At 37.3% G+C, this 17621-nt stretch overlaps 2 protein-coding genes across 17 annotated transcripts in view; one reads left to right on the top strand and one right to left on the bottom strand.

The window, feature by feature from the left end:
* Positions 1–17621, top strand: part of mettl5 (methyltransferase 5, N6-adenosine) — a 410912-nt gene that overhangs the window by 19305 nt on the left and 373986 nt on the right. The gene's annotated exons all lie outside the window — the stretch shown is intronic.
* The window catches only part of tns1b (tensin 1b), a 228962-nt gene that overhangs the window by 67471 nt on the left and 143870 nt on the right, over positions 1–17621 (bottom strand). For 14 of the 16 annotated variants that reach the window (XM_079880479.1, XM_079880488.1, XM_079880489.1 and 11 more), the window contains 2 exons: positions 10880–10921; positions 2208–2257 (listed from right to left, as the gene is read on the bottom strand). In XM_079880479.1, coding sequence (XP_079736605.1) covers positions 2208–2257; positions 10880–10921 — 92 coding nt within the window. Of the gene's footprint in view, positions 1–2207; positions 2258–5850; positions 6082–10879; positions 10922–17621 lie in introns of those variants that run through there. The other 2 variants (XM_079880481.1, XM_079880485.1) reach the window with 1 other exon arrangement.

Below are 17621 nucleotides of genomic sequence, written 5' to 3'. Positions count from 1 at the left end.
AGAGGTGAATTGAATATCTCTTCATTTGAATTTGCCACAGGTTAACTCCAATCGAAGTGAAAATGGAATTATCCTAAGCTAAATATTCAAGTGTCCCAGAAAAGGGTATGAATATGCAATATAATTCATTCTTCTTTATATATATATATATATATATATATATATATATATATATATATATATATATATATATATATATATATATATATATATATATATATAAATTTGCAATGTTATCACAAATCTGTTTTTGCCTTGTCATCATGGTGTATGTGTAGATTAGTGTATATTGTATATTAATTTAAAGGAGAAAAAAAATAATTTAAAGCAGTTTAACATAAGGCAGCAAAATAACAAAATGTGAAAAAAAACTGAAGGGGTCATAAAATGAATAAATGTGTTTTATATATGGTCATTTTCATTCTTATAGTTATTTTTTCACAATTCATTTTACAGAAATGCTAACAAAGCTCTATTGAAATCAAGCATGAGTTTGCTTCCTGTGTGCTTTAGTGATGTAGGAAGCAGACAGTAAGGCAGCTCACTATTGAGCATGCAAAACTTTAGTAGATTACGGTCAGTGTTTGAACTCAGGCTGTGTAGCTTTTGGAAAGATACCTGTTGGTGAGGCCCATTTTTTGCCCTTGTTTAGCAATGAAGCTATGCATAGGAAAATCTGGATTTCGTCAAGTTTTCTGGGCATTGCAGCTACAGTAAATCATGTAAATCTCTCTACGGCTGATTTTAATCGAAAAGCGATTCGCATTCAGTGCATTTCAGAGAAACAAATGTAAATAACGCATGATTGTGAATGGTACAAGACATATAAACATTGTACTTGCGCCACACTGTCTGGCAAAACACGCACAACATTGCACATCTCAAGAGATCTCTCTGGATGATCTCAGTGTGTGGAAAATACAAGGCGTAACAATGTCTGAACAATCCTTTAATGTTAAGGATTCCCCCCTATTCACACAATCCTTTTGGAAGCCCATAAGGTTTGTGCATTCATTCACTTTTAAACAATCCACTAACCATAATCCATCTTAACCAGGTTCTAAATGCAGTGAAACAGTGCTTAAAAAAAGGCACCATTGACTTTTTCTTGCACTATTTGTTTTGTGGAATTGAAAACAAAAGTTTAAGCACATTTTCAACTTAGAATGGAATAAGTTCTTCATCAAGTGATGATCAAATGAGGGAAAAAGAGCTGATTCATGTGCCTGGATCTCAAATGCTTTTCATATATTCTACGGGCATGTTTGTACTGTTAACTGTTTTGCAGTTAAATGGCAGCTAAAATAACACAGATAGTGCATGCAAATAAAACAGTCTTATCAGCGGGTGCAATTCATTCTCCAAAATAAGTTAAACTACAGTTCCACAGAAACTCCATCTACCATTGAAAAATACCTTGCCATAAAAACAAAACAGGAATGCTCTTTTTGGCAGAAACAAAGGGTTCTCAAAGGGTCTCGTTTTAAGGTTGTGCCCAAATGGACAGTTTCCCAAAACAAGAGACAAATAAAATAGCTGCCCATGTAAATAAAGAGTAAGAATTCCCCCTGGTAGCTGAAATGGGAGCTATTTGTAGTGATGCATTTCACAAAGCATCTTCTCACAGCCTGGCATGAACACACCCAACAGCTGAGAGACATAAGACCATCGGAATGGATCTGAGATCAACTCAAGTGTTATATAATTGGAGACTAATCTTTCATTTGTTTTGAATAATCTTATCTTTTGGTTTGCATCCTAGAGTGCTTTCTAGAGTGTTTTTGTGTATAAGACAGCCAATTCTGTTGAATATATTTGACATTCTTCTGATAGAAATGAATGCGTATAACTATGATACCAGGGATTTGTTTTTTCCATGGGTGGGCAGTGTCTCCTTTGCTACCAGTATCTATAGCAAGCAATCACTCAAGATAAAAGTGCCATTATTAATCTAATATACGTGGGAGAGAAGCCCTATTAGGGCATCATAACTTATCCCCGGAGACTGTGTAGATGTTTTAAAACTTGTTTATTCTTTGCACTCATAAACTGCTATAAAGAATGTGAGACTGATCCAAGCAGAGTCAGATGTCAAACGGAGCTGGATTGAGGAATGCTTCATCCCTTGTGATTTCACTAAAGCTGCACACATGAGATATTGACTAAACTGATTTCTGATTTCTGATGAAGACAAAGACATCTCTCACCTGGATGGCCTGTGTCGAGACTCCATGCTCTTGGAGGATTTGGTTGAGCCCTAAAAGAAAAGAAAATTAGTCAGTTAGAATTTTAAAAAAAAATCTAGTTGAGGAAAGCAAGTGTCTGAACTAAATTCACGATTCCTGTAGGAAACATCAGACCGAATTCTTTATTATTTTTTTTTTTTAAACCATTTGCTGTTTTCTGTTGGTTATGTATGAACACATAACACACACACACACTATATTTATGCAGCGTAAAAATGCATATATGCTTAAATAGATGCACGACGAGACATATTTGCTGTCAGTTTTGATTTCTGAACATTTTTTCAATGTAGGCCTAAGTCAATAGAAGATGTTTTAAACTTTAATCTTACATTTCATAAAAGTATAAAGTTTACAAACCTAAAAATGTTAAGATGGCTGATATAATGTCAATATATTCACAAAACAATTGAATGACTGTAAGGGTGTACTAAATGAAGTTTATGCCATTTTTGCTCAAAAATCTAGTAAAAAAAAATACTATACATAAACAAAGCTATTGGTAGAGTTTGGAATCAACACAACACACAGAGAACATTCTGTTCAGCTTATGCAGATAATCTCAAAATGACCAAATAATGTCCAATTATTCAGCCTGGCCGATACAGCGGACTAATAATGATCTCACAAATACGACAGTTTCCAGATGTTTTTAGCCCATTTCCTGTTTAAAAATGACCGTAAACCAGTTATCCAAATGGGAGGTTACTCTTCATCTCCAGACCTTAGGCTGTTCTGCTGATTACACCAATGAAAAGGCCATTTGTTTGGACAGTTTCTTTTTGTAAGTCCATATGCAAAACTGTGTTAATACAGGTTGAAGAGAGCTGATGTGAGCGTGTGGTCTGTACCTAACATTGAACATGTCATCTCAGCTGTATATACTGTAAAGGCAATGACAGCCTGTGAGGTGAGGTGAGGTGAGGTGAGGGAACGAAATTATATGGATTTCACACCGGAGACATTGAAAGGTGAAGTGTGTAATTTCTGCACTATTTTTTGCAATTTGGTTTGGTGCTGGTAGAGGGACAAAAATACACGCTTCACCTTTAATATCACATCTAGATACAAAGAAAAGTTAAAGTGTTAATGGTCTCACTCTGAGTCTTACAAAAGTAAGAGAAGCCTCGGAAGATGCGTGGTTTATGCTCACCGTCTAAATGACTAGTGTATGACTGACATGACTAAAAAGGAACAATGCCTACTAAGAAAACCCAGAATCCAACGTATAATTATACACAGTGCTGGGGCCTTTTCTAGAAACTGTATAGACTTTGTATGCGGTTTCCCATATGTAGCAGTCTGAGAATAGTACAGAATAACTTAAGGAAGTGAAATGATGGGAAATTTTCAAGTTCAAATGTCTTCAAAAAGATAACATTTTACTGAGGTTTGAATCTGGTTTAACTGGGACATTGCTTAATGAGCGATGCCATATGTAGTGCATAACTAGAATTGTTATTTTTTTACTATAATATTTACTATAGAAATTGCCAGGATTATATTGTCTAACAAAACCCATTTGCTATTCCATTTGGTTAACAAAATATGGTTTTCAAAAAGTCCCACCCCAAACTCAATGTCAATGTGACAAGACAACCCCTCCCTCCCTCCATCCAAATAAATAAATAAATAAATAAATAAATAAATTCCAATGAAACACATCAAAACTGTTCCAAAAGCCTTTTCCAGGTCTGGAAATCAAAACATTGACTGTGGGAATCCTGGGCATTTTAATTAATTCATTCTCTTAAATAAAGACTTAAAGGAACTGTCCACCTAAAAATGAAATTTCTGTCATTATTTACTCACCCTCATGCCTTTAAAACCTATTTGACTTTTTGTTTCTTCTGTGGGACACACAAAAAAGAAGATAATTTTTAAGAAAGTGTCAATGTTTTTGTTCATACAATGAAAGACAATGGGGTCTAAAATAACAGTGACTTCCTATTGACTTTCATTGTGCAAAAACGGTCGAAACATTCTTCAAAATATCTTCTTTCCACAGAAGAAAGAAAGTCATGATGACATGATGGTGAGTAAATGATGACCGACTTTTTATTTTTGGGTGAACTATCACTTTAAGTGCCTATATGTGTGTGTGTGTGTGTGTGTGTGTGTGTGTGTGTGTGTGTGCGTGTGTGTGCGTGTGTGTGTGTGTGTGTGTGTATGCGTGTGTGTGCGTGTGTGTGTGTGTGTGTGTATATATATATATATAATAGGGCTGTCAAACGATTAATCGCGATTAATCGCATCCAAAATAAAAGTTTGTGTTTACATAATTTATGTCTGTGTACGGAGTATAATTATTTTCTATATATAAATACACACACATGCATATATATATTTAAGAAAATGTGTTATTTATATATAAAATATTTACATATAATATAAATTATATATAATATAAATATATATAAACAGTATATACATGCAAATATTTCTTAAATATATACATGCATGTGTGTGTATTTATATATAGAAAATAATTATACACCGTACACACACATGTATTATGTAAAAACAAACTTTTATTTTGGATGCGATTAATCGTTTGACAGCCCTAATAAATATATATATATATATATATATATATATATATATATATATATATATATATATATATATATATATATATATATATATATATTTCGTTGTTATCTTTCGTAGTCTTTCTACTTCAAAATTTCACGTTTAACTCAATGTGTAATTAAATCAATTCTTTGTAACTCAGTGACAGTTTTTTTCAAAGCAAATCCTACACCTTTCTTCTTTTAGTGCAGGAGAATTCATTAAGTAAAATGTTCCCACACAGCATTCGTTTCCTAAATAATCCTCTTTTCCAAGAATCCCAAAAAAATCTACTACAATATTGTTTTCACATATAGTACTTCGAGACCAATCAAGCTTCAAATGATCAGACTGTAAAAGACCATTAACACATTTTGTAGTGTAACACACTTTTGTGTGTATAGATTACTGGGCCAGGCCATTATGAACACTCATAAAGTGCAAAAAAACACAAATAAGCCATACTAAAAGAGATTGCCAAAGTCGCTCACTTATAGCCCGAGCAAGACATTACGACACACTCGAGTAAAACACCCTTGGCATTGCAAACCCCCTCTCTCCATCCACAGGGTCCACCTTCCATCTCTCGCCACACCGTGCCCGGCTCCAAAAACATTCCCTTAATCAGCCGATAATTGCGACCCCCAGAAGGATGGCCAAGAAAGGGTGGGTGGGGGGTTGGACGGGGTCTCAGCCAGGCTTGATCAAAACCAGCTGGAAACGCTGCTTTCGAGCGGGCCCGACAAATGAACAATCAGAGAGCTCAGGGAAGAAAGCGAGGGATAGCTTTGAGGAAATAGTTGCCACTGCACAAAGACCTACACTCTTAAAAATAAAGGCTTTTGATTGGCATGAAGAACCTTAAACATCCATGGAACCTTTCCATTGCACAAAAGGTTCTTTAAAGTGGAAAAGAACTGTTCACTGAAAACCCAAAATGGTTCTTCTATTGCATCGCTGTGGAAGCTCCCTTTTCGGAACATTTAATTTTTAAAGCGTACAATCAAAGTCAGGCGGAAACCTGAAGGCCTACCTTAAACAGGTAACCCGTACTCCACCTCCACGCATCACGCAAGGAGGACAAGCGCCTCCGTAGGGAGCCGCTGGGATTCATGGTCGGGAAGTAACGCTTCCCTTCTCCTTGCATTCCCCTTTTCCCGAAGCGCGCCCCACGTTCCTGGCTCTATTTTGGTTCTGCGCTGTGCCGAAGATGCCACATGCCTGGCGTCAAACTCAAGCGGACCGCAGCTTTCTTCCTTCTCCCACTTGCAGAGTTACTCTTTCCCTTGTTTTGTTCCCTCCCGCCTCCCTCTCCGGCCCCTCCTTGTTCCTCGGCACCTCTCTCCTCCCTCTTTCCCATGCTGTGCGTGTGTGCGCTGCTGCCACCCGCGTTTGTTTGGATCTTCAGTCTAGCCTTTGCTCTCTCTCTGGGTCACACACTCAGCAGCTGACTGGAGGAGATGATCACTCTGACCTCACAACTTCAACAATTCACAGTTGTGTCACCTCCAGGAAACCATGGCCCATCACCTCGCTTTCTCTACAATATAAATGTAGTATATAAAGAATATAAAGAGGTCAAATCGCACTTTTTTTTTTTGTTTCTACATAGTTTTCATCCCTGAGGTCCACTTAGGATGCTAAAAATAACTGTAATTTTTAGTCATGATCATTTTCCATCCTCTCGCTGACCCTGAAGCACGCTGTGTTATTTTGCAGCCATGTCTTTAAGACTCCTAAGTCAACTTTCACTTTGTATGTGAAATGGACCTTTTTCAGAGAGTGTGATGATGCATTTCCACAGTTATTAACATTGCAAATCTAGCCAAGTATTTTATATTTTCATTTTTTGTTGATGGATCTCTTGATGGAAATAACATCACAATTTTTATGTCCATCAAGAGGTGCATTCATTTTTGGTCAATATCTTGTATTGACAATGCAAGAGTCCAGCTTTCTGTAAAGTCTATTAAGAAATGAAAGGCTACACACTCCACCATTTTCATATTTAATTTATATGGCAAGTACACTCTTAAAAGTTGACTAAATGCACATTTGCACACTTAAAATATACAGTTTTAAGGCCTACAATATTGATGACTCATCCTGCACCAATGGGCATCAAATAATGAGAATATCCCTCCCCAATATCACCTGACAGCGGGTAAAAGCAGCAGATAGCAAATCAGCAAAATAAAGCTTCCAGTATAACTGTGACAAGCCCTTTCATATGTCCTGCTGTCACTTCCTGTTTCAATAGGAAACACAGTAAAGAAACAGCCCAAAACTGAAATATAAAAATTAAAGCTAATTCAAAATATTAATAAACAGTAAAATAGTATTTATAGAATATTAAACTAACCCAAATGATTAGAGTTACGTTAAAAATAAACATCACAAATAGGATTTGATGAACTTTAAACATTTTACTTTTGCAAGTTCTAGTGTTTATAAATAATAGCATCTGCTCGTCCTTCATATTACCTCGCTGCAGCTTTATGGACCAAATTTCTGAATACTTAAAAGGTGTTGTTGACGTGTAAATGTGGGCGGCTGTACGCTACTGTCTTCATCGGTTTGACGTCAGAAGATCAGAAACCATCTTTGCGGTTTAGTTTTCAATAAATGCTCTTTTTACAATATGGAGGACATTTTGAGTTCTGAAAGTTACAGTGTGTTTTCATAGTACAATGAAGCCTTTATATCAAAAGTTTAGGAAAAAATGTGATTCCTCATAATACGACTCATCCAAATCAGAGCCAGAAAGAATAATATGCAAATCCAATGACTATAGTCAAGCCAATTTCAAAATATATCTATCTCAATCACTGCTTCAGCAGGAGAATTATGGTCTAAATGAGAAATGAGAGAAAAACAGACAAGCACGTTATCAAGCTCTCCTTGAAAAACAAGCTCTTGAACTAAAAAGATGACACAGTAAGTCATATGACAAAATGACTTTGAGATTCAAAGGGTTTGTTATTGAGAATCAAATACATCAGCATAACCACAACTAACTGACCATGAGAGACCCTTGAGGTGAGGGTGGTGCACGTTTCCCATGATGCCTCAAGAATGAGTAATACTGCCTGACACAGCTGCAAACATACACTGCTCCAAACATCTAAAGACCTATATTCTGGATTATTCACAGAAACGCACAATGCCAAAGAATAATGCAGCATGATAAATGACAAGCTCAACGTATTTTAATTCACAGCAATATACAGCTTTTTGGCATCAGGGCACTAAAGCCGAAGAAGCCTGGAGGAATCAGTTTGAATTTAAATTAAGGCCCGTCGCTCGGCATCGGCCGCCCCAGTTTTTGTGGTGTGTTCCGCACTGTTGGCACTAGCTAGACAATGTCGGCCATATTTTGGACGATTGAGGATGATGAATCGGCAGATCGAAATCTGATTGGCTGTTCAGCTTAGTGAATGAGTCATTGCACGGTAATAAAAGCAAAAGTGATGAAAGCGAGCGAAGATGTCAAGACTGCACAGACAGAAGGCCGTTTTAATTTGATATCATCTTACCTGAGCATTCTAATGCACAAATACTTTCATAACAATATTAGCTGCCTGGAATGAGGAAAGTGATCAAAATGGTAAGCAAGCGCTGCTTTGTTTATGGTTTGCATATATGCAGTCCTACTTTTGGTTTCCCTTTTTGAATGATGAATATAGTCTAATGATAGAATATAACTTTTTGGCCGACGAGAGTCGACAACACAATCAGCTTTCATCGCCGCTAGTTCTTTTACGTTGGCTTGTTGTGTCATTAGAACCCTAGCATGTTTAAAGGGTTAGTTCAGAAATTTTTTTAATTCTGTCATTAATTGATCACCCTCATGTCTTCCCAAATCCGCAAGATCTTCAGAACACAAATTAAGACTTTTTGGTGAAATCTGAGAGCTTTCTGTCCCTCCATTGACAGCTACACAACTACTACTTTTACGCTTTAAAAAGTTCATAAAGAGATCGTAAAACGAATCCATATGAATTGAGCGGTTTAGTCCAAATTTTCTGAGGAGGCTCAATCGCTTTATGTGATGAACAGATTTAATTTAGGCTTTTATTCACATTAACATTCATCAACTCACCCATTAGTTGTGGTAAATGGAAGCTCAAGCATGTTCACTTGACGTGTAAGAAATGAGGTTCATTCTCATGTTACGCATCACGTTTGAGCTTCAGCAAGAACCAATGAGGTTCATTCTCATGTAACGCGTCACGTCTGAGCTTCAGCAAGAACCAATGAGGTTCATTCTCGTGTTACGCATCACGTCTGAGCTTCAGCAAGAACCAATGAGGTTCATTCTCGTGTTACACATCACGTTTGAGCTTCAGCAAGAACCAATGAGGTTCATTCTCGTGTTACGCATCACGTTTGAGCTTCAGCAAGAACCAATGAGGTTCATTCTCGTGTTACGCATCACGCTTGAGCTTCAGCAAGAACCAATGAGGTTCATTCTTGTGTTACGCAGCACGTTTGAGCTTCAGCAAGAACCAATGAGGTTCATTCTCGTGTTACGCATCACGTTTGAGCTTCAGCAAGAACCAATGAGGTTCATTCTCGTGTAACGCATCACGCTTGAGCAAGAACCAATGAGGTTCATTCTCGTGTTACGCATCACGTTTGAGCTTCAGCAAGAACCAATGTGGTTCATTCTCGTGTTACGCATATGATCCATATCATAATAATTCTTAATTTTAAATCATATGAAGAATGAATTAATTGTGGTATTACATGTTTATAATTTAATAATGAATAATAATTGAACAATAATTTTTTCATAATTATTAAGAGTTTTTCTTTGCTTGGTCGAGTTGTTAAAAAAAATAGCCATTTTTGCAATTCACATGAAATAACGATTTAAAAAAATAATAAGCCTCTACCAACTGGCTGTGGAATGAACGAAAACATGGCAGTAATTTCACACTGGGTAACACAGACTTTTGGACTACTAGTTGATAAGGTTTAAAACACCCCACCCACTTTCAGATTGTTCTTACACCCCTGGTTACACGTAGGGCTTTGCTTTATTCGCCATTTCCTTTGGCTACCCTCCAGCTCAATATTGTATCAATAAAACTATCTAATGATGTTTCAGGGGGATTATAAGAGTCTGTTGCTCTGTCCCTAAATCTCTGAGCATACTCATGCTCATATGGACGGCTCCAAACGAAAGTCTGAATTTTATTTGGATCAAGGCAGTTAGTCATCCACAGCTGCGTCTGGAGTGAGTGTTCTTCACCCAGGCATGAGGGGGATGAGGAACGGGGTGGACGGAGGGGCTTCTGAGAGGGGGGCTGCGGCACAAGTGAACACACATGCTTGAGATACAACTCGGATCTCTTCCTCTGCTAATCAGTTAAAGGGACAGTCACCCAAAAATGAACATCCTGTCATTATTTACTCATGTCGTTCCAAACATGTATGATGTTAAAAGCAACATGAAATAACAGATGTGGTCACTTTGAACTGCTGTTGTATGGGAAGAGAGCTGAAAGAAATTTTTCGTTGTGTTCTTTTGGAATAAATAGTATCATACAGGTTATTTTTTGGGGGGGCGGGGGGTTGAGTGTACTGTCCCTTTAAAGCATATTCATTGGGCAGTCATTATAGCCCCAGCGAGGCTGTGTTTAGCTAATCCAACCAATAATTTGAGCTTCAGCACTCCGTGAGGTTTAGACTGGAGAAGTTTAGACTACAGAAGCTGCATAGCAACAGTGTTAGCTAAAGACCTAAATATTTATACCTTAAAGCCGTTATTTCTGAAGCTGTCAGTAATGGCTTTATACCGTGTTCAAACTGACCCAACAAACGGCAACACTTCAAACATTCTACATTTGGCTGTTGTACTTAGAATGTTGGAAACACAACCATCATGTTCACACTGACCCAACATGCTTGTCAATGTTCACTTTAAAGAAGGTGAGTGAAAAGGAAAAGTTTGTGGATGAAGGCAGTGTGAACTACAAAATATGCCATTGGCCATACTGATGTTAAGAAAACATACACACACATGTCAACATTCAAACATGGTTTGAAATACTCACTGTTGTCTCTATATGTTTCAGAGGGAGGTCATTGCTGGGTGCCTGAGGTAAAGAAAACAGAAGAAAGAAAGTAGGTAAGACAAGTATAAACAACTGGAAAGACTTCAGGAAATCCACAAATTCTCCAGATTCAGAATGAAGAGTGATTTTTTTTTCTATATGCACCAATGATGCATAGTAATAAACAGCAAGATTTTGATCTACCTAGTTCCCTACATATGTTTTACAGAAACATTTTAACGCATTAAAATCAACTCACTAATGATTCAAATAATCTTAAGAGCCAATAAAGTGCAATAAAAATCCCTGTAATACTAACAATTTTATTTCAATGCAATTAACTCATTTTATTTCAATGCAATTCAACTAATCATAACTCATTGTACAATCAAAAATAAAAATTTGAGCATACAGTATGTGCTACCAACGCCATTGGTTCAATTCCCAGGGAATGCATGAACTGATATATTGATAAAATCATCTTGGCCAAATGCATAAATGTAAATGCAGTGTGTACACTATTTGGTAAGGTAATTCTGTCATATACAGATCAAACATCGCCAACGAGTAAAAGAGAAGACATGGGCTGGGTCCAGTGTGTAGGTGCATCACTAAACAGCTTTGGTAAATATTTAGACAAGAGCACATAGCTCCAGCGTCACTGTGAACGAGGGGGGAATCTGCCCAGTGGCCGAGAAGGACCATATACAGAAGTTTAGCGCAGGATCTGCAGCACAGTTTATTCACCCGTCAACCCTGAGCCAGAGAAAGGTAATTATTTATGAGGACTCTGGCCCCCAGGAATCCATGATGTCATTCATGGGCCAGCTTGAGTCTGGCTAGCCTCAGAATACCCATGTAAGTCTGAGATGGCACAAGAACACAAGAAATCACCATGTAGAGATGGCAAGACATGGATAAGATAGTGCTGAGATCGCTATGTGCTGCTTTAGTTTTCCAGTAACAGGCAACTCTGCGGTTCTTTAAACTACCGCTGAACTCGAGGGCATGGTTGAATAAGTCGGGAGATGTAATGGGTATAAAAGATGTGACCAGCATCAAAATCATTCAAAACCTAAAGAAAACCTTAAAAAGGTGACTTAAAAGGAAAAGTTTGTCGATGAAGCCTTGCTTGATGCACTTTGAGACAAATAATATTATATATATATATATACACACACTCACCTAAAGGATTATTAGGAACACCTGTTCAATTTCTCATTAAAGCAATTATCTAATCAACCAATCACATGGCAGTTACTTCAATGCATTTAGGAGTGTGGTCCTGGTCAAGACAATCTCCTGAACTCCAAACTGAATGTCAGAATGGGAAAGAACGGTGATTTAAGCAATTTTGAGCGTGGCATGGTTGTTGGTGCCAGACGGGCCGGTCTGAGTATTTCACAATCTGCTCAGTTACTGGGATTTTCATGCACAACCATTTCTAGGGTTTACAAAGAATGGTGTGAAAAGGGAAAAACATCCAGTATGAGGCAGTCCTGTGGGCGAAAATGCCTTGTTGATGCTAGAGATCAGAGGAGAATGGGCCGAATGATTCAAGCTGATAGAAGAGCAACTTTGACTGAAATAACCACTCGTTACAACTGAGGTATGCAGCAAAGCATTTGTGAAGCCACAACATGCACAACCTTGAGGCGGATGGGCTACAACAGCAGAAGACCCCACCGGGTACCATTCATCTCCACTACAAATTGGAAAAAGAGGCTACAATTTGCACAAGCTCACCAAAATTGGACAGTTGAAGACTGGAAAAATGTTGCCTGGTCTGATGAGTCTCGATTTCTGTTGAGACATTCAGATGGTAGAGTCAGAATTTGGCGTAAACAGAATGAGAACATGGATCCATCATGCCTTGTTACCACTGTGCAGGCTGGTGGTGGTGGTGTAATGGTGTGGGGGATGTTTTCTTGGCACACTTTAGGCCCCTTAGTGCCAATTGGGCATCGTTTAAATGTCACGGCCTACATGAGCATTGTTTCTGACCATGTCCATCCCTTTATGACCACCATGTACCCATCCTCTGATGGCTACTTCCAGCACGATAATGCACCATGTCACAAAGCTCGAATCATTTCAAATTGGTTTCTTGAACATGACAATGAGTTCACTGTACTAAAATGGCCCCCACAGTCACCAGATCTCAACCCAATAGAGAATCTTTGGGATGTGGTGGAACGGGAGCTTCGTGCCCTGGATGTGCATCCCACAAATCTCCATCAACTGCAAGATGCTATCCTATCAATATGGGCCAACATTTCTAAAGAATGCTTTCAGCACATTGTTGAATCAATGCCACGTAGAATTAAGGCAGTTCTGAAGGCGAAAGGGGGTCAAACACAGTATTAGTATGGTGTTCCTAATAATCCTTTAGGTGAGTGTATATATATATATATAATATATATGTTTATATATATATATAAAGTAATATAATATTTTTTTCAATGTATAAACTAATATAATGAATTGATTTTTATTTAGAAAAAGTATATATAATTAAAATTATTAAATAAAAATAAATAAATTAAAATAAAATGTATCATTTTAAAATTAAAATGTGTATATATGTATATATATATATATATATATTAGGGGTGTAACGGTACGTGTATTCGTACCGAACCGTTTCGGTACAGGGCTTTCGGTTCGGTGCACGTGTGTACCGAATGACTGAATGCAATATTTTGTGTGCGGAACATAGGTACATTTTCGTGTTTCCACACGAACATATTAAGTGGCGGAAGTCTCCGCGTTCAGCGCAAATCCCGCCCTGCAGCTGATTCTAATGTTTTTTCCTATTAGACATTCTCTGGTTTTACCCGTGTTTTACCCGTCGTCACTGTAACAATGAAATAGACTGCATGGCGAAAAAAAGCTTTTCCGCTTCGTGTGCGCCGCCGCACTCTCCGTTCCGTGGCGTGCGCGCGCGCGTGTGTGTGTGTCGACCATGGTGTCGACGACCCGCTGCGCTCTCTGCTCAATGTTCGAGTCCGTGTTTGCGATGCGCGTTCTGCTCTGTGGTTAACGGCCCAAACACTCCAATCATGTACCGATCACGCACTGGAAAAGCAAAGTCCGCTCAAATAAGGTGAAATTTCTCAGTAGTAACTTAGATTTCTGTTTGCTGAGCTGGTATAGTCATGCTGGCAACAATGGTAAAATGACCTGCTCTGATCACATGCTCTGGTAATAATAGCTTTGTATAGCTTTGGACTATATTTTATTTTGATAATTATTAAAAAAGTGGAAAAAAAAAAATCTTAAATTGATTATGTTGATTAATATAGGGCTATTTTCTGTTCCTGCACTGTAATCATAGTTATTTATTTATATATTTTCATTATATTTTATTATGTGATATTGGTTTGAGACTGAGAGTATTTTATTTAGTGGAGAACTTTGCAGCAGTATTTTATTTCTTATTCTTTTTTTATTTTATATCTATTTTATTATATTTTATTAAAAAGTGTTTAAAAAAGTGTAAACAAATTGTTAAAAAAAGTTTATAGTAATAAACAACCTGCAGTTTAATGTTTGCATTTCTTTCCCTTACTGTACCGAAAATAAACCGAACCGTGACTTTAAAACCGAGGTACGTACCGAACCGTGATTTTTGTGTACCGTTACACCCCTAATATATATATATATATATATATATATATGTATGTATGTACATATATATATTATATATATATATATATATATATATATATATATATATATATATATATATATATATGCATGAGCATTGTTTTGTTATATAATGTGTAAAAAAAAAGATGTGAAATGCATCCAGGGAATCGTCCAAAACCTAAAGGAGATTCAAAACAGCCTCTGCTGAAAGGCGAAACCTCAGGCTATTGAGGTCTGAGTGGTCAGTGATGTAATGTGAATCATCAAATCTCTGTGTTCCGCAAGAGACCCTACATGTCAGTCTCAATTCCTGAGAAAAAACACTCTCTAGGTCTGTCTTCCAAGAGTAATAAAGATTGAGGGAAATTATACCCCAGCTGTAGAGTTAGCACTACTGCAGCCCCCAAAACGGCCTCCCAGAGCTGAGGCTCAACCGCTAACTAGAGCGCATCCGCTCCCTCCACACCGAGCGAGAGCGCTTGGCAACATCACATTTCTGTGAGCTTTTGAGCGCCTCATTATGTCCATCTAGCATGACCACCACCAAACCCATTATAGCCCTCACTGGTCACACAAAGACTTCGGTCCACTAGATGCAGTACAACTGCTGGTGGAAATACACAGAACCCGTTGAGCCATTCTAGATCGCCTATCTCTGTTATCTGTCTCTCCTTTGCCAAGAAGTTCCTTGCAGAAGTTTTTACAACCACATCTGATGGAAAGCAGAGATTTTCAGAGACACTAACAACACACAATTAAAGCCAGCATGCAAATTCACAGGTAAGATCATTTCACGGATAAACTCCCCTCAGCAACAACAAAACCTTGTTTCAGTCTCAGGGAGTGTGCTGGAATATCAATGAAAAGATCGGGTTGGCTGAGAACAGATCAGAGGCATGATAATGGTGCCGCTGGGAGTCTTGTTCTTCTCCACTGCTCCAAATGTTAAAACTTAGCACATTTTGCAAAATGTGACACGCTCTCTCTCATCTTGCTTCAACTGCTCTCAGTATTTTGTAAACTCTTCTCCTCTACTGCTTTCTATGTCTTTTGGTGTTTACTTTCATCTCTCTTTGATCCTTAATCTTTTATTTTCAGAATCGACTTGAAGTGAATGTAAAAAGGAAAATATCTGAGACTACGATCATGTAAAAGTACACAAAAAAAAAAAAAAAAAAAAAAAAAAAATTATATATATATATATATATATATATATATATATATATATATATATATATATATATAAATATATATATATATATATATATATATATATATATATATATATATATATATATATACATATACATATACATATACATATATATATATATATATATATATATATATATATATATATATATATATATAATTAATGAGAAGAAAATGTAAAAAAAAATTCAAATAAAATAATGACTAATTCAAAATGTAAAAAATTCAAAAGTACAATAACCGTGGCTTACAGTATGTTTATGTATTGACTGCAGAGACAGTTTCCCAGGATATTGGGTTAAGAGTATTGCACCATAGTAACGATGGTGAGCAATATTTTGCATTGAGCAACCCTCCAAATCCTGAGTCACCACAATCTTGGATAAAAGCTGCCATTTTTGTACATCAGTGGCAAAGATTCTTAATCATCAGGCTACTATTGCCAAAGTAAAGTCAGTGCTCGGGTCTTACATGCTCAGCAGCTTCCTTCAGGCTTATGTGGTTTAGACTGCTGCTTAAAATGTTAACAAGAACTGATCTTTTTCAGCTCCATCAGTCATAATGGAGCTTAGTGGACAACGATCCTGTACAGAGTGCGTCGGGTGAGGTCAGTTTCATAATAATTGACTGAGTTGCTCTTGCAATCAACGATGAATGGATGGATGGATGGATGGATGGAAAAACACATTATAAAATGTAAAGGTTTTATTCACCTCATAGATAAACAAACACATATGTTAAGTCCGACTGGGAATCGAACCCGGGAGCTCTACCTCGGTGCCAAAAGGTGGTGTGTTTCAACTCAGAATGCAGAGACAGAGACAATAACTCAGTTCAAGGGCTTTACTTGAAAAGCGGGACAAAAGTCCACTATATCTGTCAGAATCAGTGAATAATCCAGAAGCAGGAGGAAAACTCGTAATCCAAGAAACAGGCAGGTACAGGTCGGTAACAAGCAACAATCATAGGGAAAAAATACTCTGAGAATAACTCACGGACCGGTTTAGTCAACAGGACTGTACCGGTGTCAACTCAAGACTGAGCAAAGAACTCAACACGACAGGGGTTTTAAATAGGCAGCTTAACAAGGTTCAGGTGAAACTAACAAATCAATAATGAGAACATATGACAGGCATAAAACAAAAAACACTGAGGACCTCACATGGCCAAAAAAGGAACAACAGTCACATAATTCATGACACATATATCTGTTTAAAATGTCACCTGTATTATTATTTCAATACATTTTATATACTATATACTAATTAATGGACCAGACTGCAAGAAGTTCCACTTCCTGTGAGTGTGGCTAATTCTAATTCCAACCCATAAATTGAAAGGAAGCTCATTCTTAAGCGATGCTATGCGACAAAGTTTGAATAAGGTTTTGTGTTTTGAAAAATTCCTAGCCCTAAGTATATGAGCCACAGAATAGTGAAGCATGTCTTAGTGATCACAACTAACAAGAGCCGCCTGACAGGATTACAGGGGCAGATCTGTGTATCGACGGGCGCTCAAGTTGATCAAAAAGACCGAGAAATGCATGTGTGACTGACTTAATTTGGTCCAGACTGACACGGCTCATCATATGATCATACCATTCGCTTGAACTGATTCACAGAACGCAAATTATAGCCCACTTAAGTAAATACTGCAGAAAAAAAAAAGAAAAAAAAAAGCACAGGGAGTTTCCTAGCAGGAAGGCACAAATTGAGTGAACAGAGCCTCCTTTAAAATGACATGTAGCTAAAATAAACTCAGACGGTACTTATGTGAAACCATGAATGCACTATTATCATTATAATTAATATATTTATATCCTAAATCTACACAGGCAGGTCAACATTTCCAAACGAGTGTCATCTGCTACACTGATTCT

Source organism: Squalius cephalus, assembly GCF_949319135.1.
Source record: "Squalius cephalus genome assembly, chromosome: 9".
Taxonomy (NCBI): Eukaryota; Metazoa; Chordata; class Actinopteri; order Cypriniformes; family Leuciscidae; genus Squalius; species Squalius cephalus.
The sequence above is the reverse complement of the archived record's forward strand: the minus strand, read 5'-3'. Positions and strand labels throughout refer to the sequence as shown.